At 37.4% G+C, this 12,315-nt stretch overlaps 2 protein-coding genes across 2 annotated transcripts; one reads left to right on the forward strand and one right to left on the reverse strand.

The window, feature by feature from the left end:
* Positions 1–359: 359 nt before the first annotated feature.
* Positions 360–1,481, reverse strand: LOC121252698 (thaumatin-like protein). Its single transcript, XM_041152469.1, has 2 exons — positions 1,383–1,481; positions 360–1,189 (listed from the first exon to the last, which is right to left on the reverse strand). The coding sequence occupies exons 1-2, from the start codon at positions 1,447–1,449 to the stop codon at positions 432–434; spliced, it is 825 nt and encodes a 274-aa protein (XP_041008403.1). The 5' UTR covers positions 1,450–1,481; the 3' UTR covers positions 360–431.
* Positions 1,482–3,353: 1,872 nt separating this feature from the next.
* Positions 3,354–6,181, forward strand: LOC121252695 (serine/threonine-protein kinase D6PK). Its single transcript, XM_041152467.1, has 2 exons — positions 3,354–4,652; positions 5,192–6,181. The coding sequence occupies exons 1-2, from the start codon at positions 3,967–3,969 to the stop codon at positions 6,057–6,059; spliced, it is 1,554 nt and encodes a 517-aa protein (XP_041008401.1). The 5' UTR covers positions 3,354–3,966; the 3' UTR covers positions 6,060–6,181.
* Positions 6,182–12,315: the final 6,134 nt, after the last annotated feature.

Genomic DNA, 12,315 nt, shown 5'->3' on the forward strand with positions numbered 1-12,315 from the left:
ATTGTAAAGGCAATCTATAAAAGGGTTACCTTACTACGTTACAACTCACACAAAATATGCAATAACAAATTTAAAAACTAAATAATTTTTAAATTATAGTTATATTTACAAATTTAAATTTATAATTTACGTCTAAAAATGTATTTTTGATTGTTTTTAGACCCAAGAATAATTTTTAGACTCAGTGAACTGTAATCCTTTTCGAAGTGGGTGGGGGGAGGAGTGGATTGGGAGTCCGCCCCACCCCACTGCATGGGGTGAAAACCCTAGCCCTGGGGTAGCCCCCTAAACCCCACCTCCTCCACATATATCATCTTTTCATTGTCTGAATTAAAACTTGCTTACTTGGGAAAAAAAAAAAAAAAACCCACTTTGGAGTATAGATTTATTACGTTACGAACAAAGCTTTACATAATAAGCAATAATTAACTTCAAATCGAATCTGAAATTAGACAATCATAGAGATATTTATAAAGCTTTATATGGAGGTGTTCATCACCCCGCACTGGACAGAAGGTTATCACATACTCTCTAGAGGCGCAATTTACCAATGGTGGAGGCGTGTCAAAGGCATAACTGTAATACGAAGGGCAAGCATCTTTAAAGATCTTTGAATAGACACTAGGCTTGCACTTTTTTGGGCTCCCGTATTGATTCCGACAACAGAAGTTGTCCAGGCCAAAAGCCAAGCAAGCACTTTTGCATGCCACCACTTCCCCATTTTTGTTTAAGATCTCAAGCTCTTGTGGGCATAAACTGTTCACGTCTTTCAAGCACCCTCTGATGGTACATTTTGGCAATACTTGCCTTGACGTGATCGAAACAGGGATGTTGTACCCATCCACCAAGCTTACATCATAAAAGCTTGGCTTGCCTTTATCTTCCTGCAGGGAAACTTCCACTAGTGTGGCTGGGGGAGTGCCAATACTTCCATTGCAGGCCAATCTTCCATCACAATCGCCTGTTTCACAGGCAGGATTCCAATTGGCATTGAATTTGCAGCCTGTTCTGGCCCAAATCCGGCCACTCCATGTCAGTGGGGTATAAATGTTGTGTGTCTGGCCTGAGGGGAGGTAGAAGCCGCCATCAGCTATTATTGGGTGCCCAGTATTTGGTGCTGTTGCAGGCCATATGGGAAAGGGGCATTTGTTGTGCACATAAAATGTAACTTGATGTGCTGCTGTAATTCCTGCAACATGGGTTTCAACTTGAATGGTTAGCTATAAGTTGTTGACAATTACAAAGCAAATGGAAATCTAAAGCACTCCCTCTAAACTTCTTGCAATTCAACAAATACAAGTTTGGAGTATGATATCAGGATTGAGTCATAACATGGGCATGTAAATTCAATGAAGAAAGAAATTCTCGTTTTGTGAAATTACCTGCAGATAGCATAGAATGGCATGCTAGGAAGAGAGAGAAAGCAGCAACCAGCGCTGGTAACTTCATTTTGAATGCTATTAGGTGAAAAACATGATTTGGTATCATATTTATAGTTGAAAAATTAAGTGTTGCTTCTTCTTCTTCGCTTGTACTTCAAGGTTTGACGTGGAATCTTTGGAGACAAGAAAGAGCAATGTGTTTGTTGTTGGCTGCTAAGCATTATCATCTCTTAAAAGAAAATCAAGAGGTTCGCATTAGAATTTGACACCTGCAAATAGAACAAAGTATGAAACAATCTCTAATTGCTTTCTGAACCAAATGCACATCACAAGATCACCTGTAATTATCATTAGCGAAATCGAAAAACAAACCTTAAATCACATTTTTTGTTTTACTCACCAATGCCCTGATGCACCCTCCACAATGAGCCACTCAACCCTTTTTTCTTAAGCTTATAGGCTATATTGACCAGAATGTGCAAATGCTAATTTCCATAAAGGCACCATGTCGCATTTTCTAGCTTGTAGCTGTAGCAGAGTATGCGTATTGACCAGAAGGTAAATGTAGACATATAATTACTCAATCCCTTACGGAAAATGATAAATTCAAAACTATTTTACCATTCTATTTCGAATAGAGGATAGTTATGTAAAATTGAAATTATTTTTAATAAAACGGCAAAATAATATTGGTTAGCCGTAAAAGAGTTGTATGATAATTACCCTTACGCTCTTGTAACTTAAGTGTCGTGTGCCGCTCTGGGGTCAGTTCTGTAGCTCTTTGTTATCACTGCTGTGTTGCTACAGTGCTACTCCTATGCATCCACGTCTATTAATGGTCTTAACAGTAGTAGTGCTGGATATGAATTACTAAGCTCGTGGAATCTACTGCTGTACGTGCTGTGTGCCTGCTGAGTATGTGCTGTGTTCGCTGGAATGTAAGTCAAAGCTCGAGTAAGTTCTCTGTGCTGTTGGAAAGTAGGGAATTTACTACTACTGAATTGCTGCTCTGCTAATTGTCTTCTTTCAACTCAATTGTACTTCAAGGGTTTGATGTGGAATCTTTGGAGATATGAAATAAGAGCCATGCTTATTTTGGCCCCTAAGCATTATCATCATCCCTCAAAAAGAAAATCAAGAACATGACGTGAGGTGCCATTTAGAATTGAAATTTGAAAACCTGGTAACGAATGTTTTGTCTGATACGATGTCTAATTGCGGGAAATCACTGACAAAAAACCACATGCAAATCGAATCAAGATCTCTGGTGATTATCATAATTTAATTAGCAGGAGCATGCATAAGTTATAAGCTGTATTTTGGACAGTTACCATTTATTTCCATCCAAGTATCAGTTATTCTCTCATATTTATATAGTAGACTAGTCTAGCAACATTATTAGATCTTGGGTTCATGACAGTACCACCACCCCCCGGGGGTTGTTTTTTCCAGCATTATTAGGCCTAATGTTCAGGATAACATTATCAGGACTTCAAAAGGAATAGGAAAAAATGGTAAAAAAATTATTGTGACCGACTCCCAATTCTCAGCTGTCAGAGATTTATTTGCATTACAGTATAACGCATGGCATTTCTTAATGATTCTTTGGTAACAATAAATTGCAGATCATAAACAAGTTGGATACCTTGGTCTAACCAGGGAGTGTAGAAACTTCAAAACTCTCTCCATTTAGCAGACACAAATAAAGATTTCTAGTAATAATACAATGCAGGTCATAAATAAGTTGGCTGCTCTGGTCTAAACAGTGACTGACTGCAGAAATTCAATAGAAAATATACACAAAAACTCGTGAGTAGTTGACCAGATGTGGGGACTCTTTTCTTGGGGAATATCCGATGGAATCCACACTTAATTACTACTCTTCCTTTAGCCCAGCAAAATACCATAGAATAGAGCCTCTCTACGAAAACCATCAACCTCCATATGTACCCCCTCCAACATCTGTTTCCTACACCATTCAAGTGGATCCAAGATTCTCATTCCAAGTACTTTTTTTTTTTTAATAATTTGACAAGTATATAAGATGATTTGGAGATTTATAAATAAATAAATTTTCCTTTATAATGTGAACTCAATATTAATTATTTTATCGTTTAGTATTCCGATCCACGTGATTGCATACAAATCCAGAAATGCGGGGTAACGGTATTGGCTGGGAAGGGTATTTAACTTTAAACACGTTCGTCTAGAAAAATCGGAAAGGCTTTTATCGTCCTCGTAAACAGGGATTCTCTCTCTCTCTCTCTGATCGATCCTCTGTATTTTGTCTCTAAGCTGTAACATTTTCTGGGACAGTGCAAGAGAGAAATGGACTCTAAACCCAATTTGCTCATTGGGTCTCTCACTTTCACCACCTCCTCTGATTTCAAATTTGAATACCCTTTTCACTACTCCTTTTGGGTCCCTACGCTCAGCTCTCTTCGCGCCCGCGCCTCTCTCGCCCTCACTTTGACCACCTCGGTCTCATCCCCTCCCATCTTGACCTCTCCATCCCACATATTTAATCCTGACCCCCCTCTCTCACAACTTCCATCAAACACTTTCAAAGCCAATTCATTCAGGCATGGAAAAACCAGCCCAGAGTAGTGAAAACAATGATACCAAATCCCTCGCTGGCAACCTCCAAGACCTAAGCTTGGATACTAGTGTTAGCATCAGTCTTTTTAGCAGCACGGTTTCTGGGTCTGAGAACAGTGTGAGTAGCAGCAATATGAGCAATGCCAGCACTATTAAGGCTCAGAAGAATGCTGAATTCGTAGTGGACTACGAGGAAAGTGACACAAGCAGTTTAAGTTGCGCGAGCAAATATAACAGCTTTGATGCAAACGAATCCAGCTTTCGGAGCTTTTGCCCGTCGAAGCCTCACAAGGGCAACGATATACAATGGGATGCCATACAATACGTAAAGGCGAAAGATGGGGACTTGGGGTTGGGAAATTTCAGGCTATTGAAGAAGCTTGGTTGTGGGGATATAGGGAGTGTGTATATGGCCCAGTTAAGAGGAATGGGTTGTTTGTTTGCCATGAAGGTGATGGATAAGGGCATGTTGGCTGGAAGGAAGAAGCTGGTGAGAGCTCAGACTGAGAGGGACATATTGGGTTTGTTGGACCACCCGTTCCTTCCTACCCTTTACTCGCATTTCGAGACCGACAAGTTCTCTTGCCTGTTAATGGAGTTTTGCAGTGGTGGGGATCTTCACACGCTTCGGCAGCGCCAGCCCGGCAAGCACTTTAGGGAGCAGGCAGCCAGGTTAGTAGTAGTACTGAAATGTCAATTGCCATTGGCCTTTTTATTTATCTGGTACACTTCTATTTATTTCTGTTGAGGTAAAATTGATTAAACAGTACTCATTAGGAGAGAGAGATATTAGGGAAAAAGAAAACTTTGTGCAAGTAAGAAAAGAGAGGAAGAACTAAGAAGAGCTTGTCTATAGTAAGCATTAGCTTTTTTTATTAATAAAAAAAAAACTCAAAGAGAGAAATACTCCATTAAATTTAGCTCCTCATGTCCTCGATTGTGAGTTTTACTTCAGTATTCAATAAATTTGCGTCAGATTAACACATGATCCATTACACTTTGAATGATCATGTTGATTGTTTTTTTTATGGACTTTGGTTCTCTAATGTAGCATCAGCTCAGATTGATGAACCATGCTTTGGTAAAGTTATTTTGGTTTGCTCCTTAGCGCCATCCTAATAGACTTTGGGCTTGTTTATATTCAAATTTCTGATTATTTTCTTTGTTACTTAACAACAAAAGATGTCTGACTATCTCTTTTGCACTTTCAGATTTTATGCTTCTGAAGTTCTTCTTGCGCTAGAGTATCTACACATGATGGGAGTGGTGTACAGAGACTTAAAGCCTGAGAATGTATTGGTGAGGGAGGATGGCCACATCATGCTCTCTGATTTTGACCTATCATTGAGATGCTGTGTGAGTCCCACACTCGTTCAGTCCAGTACAGAACCATCCTGCCGGATATCTGCTTACTGTATTCAGCCATCATGCATTGATCCAACCTGCAAATTACCCGTTTGTGTGGAGCCTTCTTGCTTGCAACCTTCTTGCTTTAAGCCTCGTTTTCTCAGTTCCAAAATAAGCAAGGCGAGGAGTGAAAAAATAGCAAATACAGATTCACTTCCTGTTCTAATTGCAGAACCAACTAGCGCCCGCTCTACATCATTTGTTGGAACCCACGAATATTTAGCTCCCGAGATAATAAGAGGGGATGGTCATGGGAGTGCTGTTGATTGGTGGACATTTGGTATTTTTTTGCACGAGTTGCTCCATGGGAGGACACCGTTTAAAGGCAATGGAAACCGAGAGACATTATTCAATGTTGTTGGCCAGCCCCTAAAATTTCCTGACGGATCTTGTATCAGCTTTGCAGCAAAGGATTTGATCCGGGGCCTACTTGTAAAGGATCCACAAAAGAGACTAGGATTCAAAGGAGGTGCCACTGAGATCAAACAGCATCCCTTCTTTGAAAGTATTAATTGGGCTCTCATCCGGGGTACTCACCCTCCAGAAATTCCAAAACCCGTTGATCTTGCATTCTTGAGCCACACAGTCAAGACATCGATGCCTCCAAATGATAAAGGTGCTACTGACTCGGATAGGTCATCGGGTCCTTACTTAGATTTTGAATTTTTTTAACGACTTTTAGTAGCCAAAGGTGGAAGAAAAAAAACTAATGAGTTGGAATATATATATATATATATATTAGGTTGTCAATGAAATTTTATTCCTTTTGCATGGTTTAATAATTTTCCTCGTATAATTGTGGTTGGCGGGATACTCATTTTGTATTGGCACGTGGATGATGACTTTGATTGAACTCACTTTGATTCCTTTCCGAATGCATCAAAAAGTGGAAAAATGAAATAAAGGGACCTGAAAAGTGAAGCTGACGTTTGTTGTGTACGACTACGACTTTCATCTTCCAGCTTTTGTGAGTCTTTTAACAAGGAGTAGCGTGTATTAACCATGAGCAAGACACTGCCTCTCTCAAAAATAAATTGCAATAGAATCCACCTCAGCAGACTCAGTAGCTCAAGAATTTTCTGAATGTTTTGTCGTTTAGCATTTCTTGAGACTATTGGGGCGGGGCCCCATACATCAGCCCATAATAGACCCAAGAGCTTTATAGAGGAAATTGAACTTAAAGAAAAAGGTAGCTGATGTGCCTTTGCTAAAGGACATTCGGTGCAGCCAGAAGAAGACTGACTGAGAAAATAAGGCAAGCAATGAGTGTGCAATATTCTGGAGACAACGGCAAGTGATGGATGACCGAATCTCTTGTGCCAAGAGCAGATTGAGGCTTTCTCACCAAGATTTATTGAAGGAGAGGACGTCGGCAGAGGAGAGGATGACAGCAGAGAGGTGGGGAATTGATAAAGACCATTAAGAGCTGGTCCGCTGATGGGGAGCCGCCCAGTCATTTTGTCCTTTACCAAGAAATGAGTATTATGGAATTCAAAGAAATACGCATTATCAGTACAAAATTGAAAAACAGAAACAAGATTTTTGGTGATAGTGGGTACATGAAGAAGATTAGAAAATTTAAAAGGAATACAATTAATAGAGAAAGAAGATTCACCAATATTATGAATCGGGAGACCTGTTCTATTGCCAACTCGAATTTGTTCCTGTCCATTGTTTGGTTCAGATAATGTGATTTATTGTGGAGTCGTGAATTGTATGGTTCAGATAATTCAAATTTGCGTGGAGTTGTGAATTGTGAAATTACTATGTAATTATTTTGAAAAATAATGAAGTTTAATATTAAAAAATTAATTTTTTTATATAAATTTTATATTTATTTTAAAATAATTATATGATACTTACACTTACGTATTTATAATTGTAAATATTATTTTTTTTTAGCAAGAGAGTTCGTTTAATGGTGTCCCGGGTGTGAAGCACTTTTTATTTATATTTATTCTATTCTCCCTTTTGCATAATCACTGTTTGTCTGAAATGTGACCCCTGTAAATCTCCAAAACTTTGTCCACAGTTTAACTTTTGGAAAAGGAAAATCTGATTTAGACAGCACGCAGAAAAAGTCATACTGTTTGTTGGGACTCCTGGATGCATATGGGAATGGGAAAATGTGATATCCAAGCAGTAGCATCGGTCTTTTAGAATTAGTTTTGAGAGTTGAGTTGTGTTGAGTTTAACATTACGTTTGAATATTGAATTGAATTAAGTTGAAATGATAAAATATTATTAAAATATTATTTTTTAATATTATTATTATTTTAAAATTTGAAAAAATTGAATTGTTTATTATATTTTATGTTGAAATTTGAAAAAATTATAATGATGAATTGAGATGGGTTGATGATCAAACGTACCTTTAATGTATTTTTTATAAATAGTAGTGAATTGAATAGATAGAGTAAGTTATGTAGAATTTATTTAAAATGAATTTATATGTGTTTAGATGTTAAGATAAATTTAATACTATTTATGAAAAATTGAAAAAGGTTGTGGGTCTCACGTATAAAGGTGTGCTGAGTTGAAAAAGGTTGCAGGTCTCACATATAAAGAGTTTTTGAATTGAGATGAGTTTAGTAATTTGAAAGTTGAGTATTTGGATGTTAGACTTAACTTAAAATTAGTCTGAATTAAGTTGATTTCAGCTGAATCTTACAACCAAACGGGACCTTTATGTGCGGTTTGGACAATGAATTGAGATTAGATAAGTTGAGATGAAAGTTAAAAGTTGAATAAAATATTGTTAAAATATTATTTTTTAATATTATTATTATTTTAAAATTTAAAAAAATTAAATTATTTATTATATTTTACATAAAAATTTAAAAAAATTATAATAATGAAATGAAATATTTTACATTTGCTGAATTCTGCATCCTTCAATTACAAGAAGGGCTTTAATCTTTATTCCTCTGCAATTACGGCCTTTTTTTTCTCAAAAAAAAAAAAAAAAATGTAAATCGCACTTAAATCATCATGGGCTGGGCAAGTGAGTTTTTACAAGTGCCTCAGCCCAGACCCAGTTAAAAAATGATGTGCAAACCGATGTACCTACCCATTGGGTTTTAACCATTTCTATCACTTTCAAGTTTCAACCCTCGCAATCTCTTGGTTTGTCAAGTTGTGTGAACCAGAGACAACAAAACAAAAAGACCGTTAGACTCGGAAGAAATACAAAACAGATAGCCGACAGCAGGAAGAAAGGCCAGACCATGTTCAGTTTGTATTTTTTAATTTATTTTTAAAGTAACTGTACAGAATTTGTTGAAAAGACTGCACGGGATTTTTATATCAAGATTATATTTAAAGTAATTAAGATCAGATAATATTTTCTTTTGATTTTTCACTTTCAAGTTGTAAATATTTCTCCAAATCATCAAAATATCATCCATGTACTCGTTAAGGAGCCTTGTACCTAAGTACATATTAAAAAAAAGTCTTGAATTCACAAGGAATTTAATAGGTTGGACCGTTGGAGGAAAGCTAAATTATTATATAATGCATGTATATGTATGTATATTTATTTTAAAAAAAGGTTGAAGAGAAAACCAATACCCAATTGAATGGAAATGATGACCTAGCTGGCTCACTTCCACTTATTTAAATACACAATTCTTCTATACCTTCACTTACATCAAACGAAAGAAAAATACCATTGACTCTCTAAAAATTGTAGAAGGGAACTGGATCAATGACCCAACGGAGATCTCCACCTTGCTTCAAGATCACTTCACTAACATTTTCAAAACTTCCAATCCCATCCAACCCCAAGACCTTAAGAGCCTCTTCCCTCAAAAAATACACATCAAGAAAACAAGGCTCTCTGCAAAATACCAACTGAGGAGGAAATCTTGTTAACCATCAAATAGACCCCATCCACCAAAGCCCCCGATCTTGATGGTTTTATGGGACTGTTCTACATGTCATACTGGGACTTGATCAAATCAGACCTCATTGTAGCCATCCAATTTTTTATTTATTTTTTTTGCATGGCAAGCTCTTTAAAGAAATGAACCATACAAACATAACCCTTGTCCATAAAACAGACTCCACAAACATTGTGCATCAATTTCGCCCAATCAGTTTGGCAAATGTTTGTTACAAAATCATTGCGAATATCCTAGCAAACAGACTCTGACTGATCCTCCCAAATTTCATCTCCCCCAATCAAACTGCTTTTATTCCAAGTAGACTCGTCCAGGAAAATAACATCATTGCACAAGAAATCTTTCACCACCTAAAAAATAAAAAAAGAAAAATTAGGCTAATGGCTGCAAAAATTGACATAGAAAAGACTTTCGACTATATGGAATGATGATCCTTCATCATCAATATTTTCAAAAGCCTTGACTTCAGTCAAACCTGGACAAATTGGATCCAAGAATGCTTGTCAACAGTCTCCTATTCCATCGTTCTTAATGGCTCACCCACTGGTTTGATCCACCCTTCAAGAGGCCTCCGACAAGGTGACCCCCTTTCCCCCTTCCTCTTCATCCTTGGCAGCGAGGTTCTTTCAAGACTTATCCACAAAGAAGAAATCCTCAAAAACCTGGAAGGTATTCACATCTCTCGAGGAGGTCCAAAAATCTCTCATCTCCTCTTCGTAGATGATCTCATTCTTTTTAGCAAGTTCTCCACATCCACTGCGGATGCCTTCGCTTGCTGCATTGATGCCTACACCAAATGGTCTGGCCAGAAAATCAATCAAAACAAATTCACTTCAGCAACAACGCTCCTCTGCACACTAGAAGAGAAATTAGGGACTCCCTCAACTTCAAAGTTTGTCCTGCAAAATTCAATTACCTAGGCCTAACTCTCTTTATTGATGCTTAAAAAAAACATCTTTAAAGATACCCTTGAGAAAGTTGAAAACAAGCTCCAAACTTAGAAATTAAGGATTCTCTCTCAAGCAAGTAGAACAACCCTCATCAGAACTGTGGCTGCTTCTATCCTCACATACATCATGACTACTTGCAAAATGCCAAAAACTGTTTCCTCCAACATTGATAGTCTTTTCAGAAAATTCTGGTGGGGAAAAGATGCCAACAAGAAAAAAGGTTTCTATCCTAGATTTTGGGACTCCATCTGTATTCCAAAATCTCTTGGTGGCCTTGGCTTGAAGAATTGTTCCCTCTTCAATAAGGCTTTAAACTCAAAATTTGCTTGGGCTATCATAAACGACTCAAACAGCCTTTGGAAGCATTTTCTCACCTTGAAATATCTAAAGAACTCAAGCTTCTTAAAGTCAGAAAAAGACCCATTGATTCTCGATTTTGGAAATGCCTCCTCAATCAAAGAGACTTCCTCAAATCCAGCATCTGCTACCAAATTAACAATGGAATCTCAACAAAAGTCTAGAAAGACCCTTGGATACCAACTCTCCCTTCCCTCATCCCTGCGCCAAATGCAACCACTAATTGGATTGAGCCAAATTTGGGAGTTGCCGAGCTTACCCTTGAAGAACCTATGAGATGAAACACAATCTTTCTACAAACTATATTCTTCCTGGACTCTGCTTAGGAAATCTTCAGAACTCCTTTGTCAAACTACATTTTCTCTTCCATTAACAACGAAATCAAATGGAAACACCACTACTCTGGTAATTTCTCGGTCAAATCTGCTACACTGCAACGTTCACCCCTACGGCAAACCAAACTGCAAATATCCCCTGGAAAAAATTGTGGAAACTCCAAGTCCAAGACAAATTAAAACTCCTACTCTAGAAAGTCTCTCAAAACATCCTTCCAACAAGATCCCTCTTGAAAAAAAATTTCAATCTTAAAGATGACCAAGTACTCTACCCTCTCTGCCTCGTTGAAGAATAGACAATCACTCACATTGTTCTTTACTGTTGTTACACAAAAACTCTCTAAAAACATTCCAAATGGCCAATTGATATCACAAAATTCACACAACACTCAATTTTGGAATGGATTACAACCATCTTTGACCCTGCAATCTCTTTGAGAAACCCTTAAGATGAGTCATAATCCTTCCAAATTTTTGCAACTCTGGTCATTGATAATATCTGGTTCCTTCGTAATTCAGTCATCCATGATTATTTCAAACTTTCTCCAAATTGGCTAATTACCAAAGTTTCAAAGGCTCTTATGGACCACCAAGCAGCTTGGAAAGAAAAATCACAAGAACTGGAAGCCTCATGGTACCGCAGGCTAGAAGACCACTTCATTATCCAGTTTGAAATAGTAGTCAAGGAAGATGCTGCGACAACTGCATGCATCTGTCGATCCGTGTCAGGTACACCCCATAATCGCCCTCACCAGTTTCATCCACAACAAAAATTCAAATGTGAGCGAAGCATCTGTAGCTCTGTCAGGAATAAAAGAAGCCATCAAGCTCAACTTGAGAACTATACACATCGAATGAGACTTAAAGCAGACCATAAGTGCAATCCAAAAGGATCAGCAAATTTCAGATTAGGAAATGTAAGCGATCACTAATGACATTAACTTCTTACTACAGTCTTTTGAAACTTGGTCAGCAAAAAAAATTTATCGATCACAAAATTGGTGTGTACAACTTTGCGCAATGGATAGCCTCCACTCTTCAATTTGGAAGCATACACCTTTCCATTATTCTCCTTTGCATTTTACCTTTTCATAGTGGCAAAGACCTCTTGTATGATTTTATTTATGTACTTTTTAGAACAATATGTACTTGTTTTATTTGTTCTATTTTAATGAAGCTTACTTGCAAAGAGAAAAAAAAAGAAAGAATGGAAGCGAGGACCTTTCGTAATCTTATTTTTAGTTGCCAAAGAAACAAAGAGAGATATAGAAAGCCACTAAAGATTTAGGCCTCATTTTGCACGTAAGTAATATGATATAAAATAAGAAATATGTGAATAATAGTGAGATAATTTATAAATAGTAATAAAATAGTTTGAGTTAAG

This window comes from Juglans microcarpa x Juglans regia, chromosome 2S (assembly GCF_004785595.1).
Source record: "Juglans microcarpa x Juglans regia isolate MS1-56 chromosome 2S, Jm3101_v1.0, whole genome shotgun sequence".
NCBI classification, from domain to species: domain Eukaryota; kingdom Viridiplantae; phylum Streptophyta; class Magnoliopsida; order Fagales; family Juglandaceae; genus Juglans; species Juglans microcarpa x Juglans regia.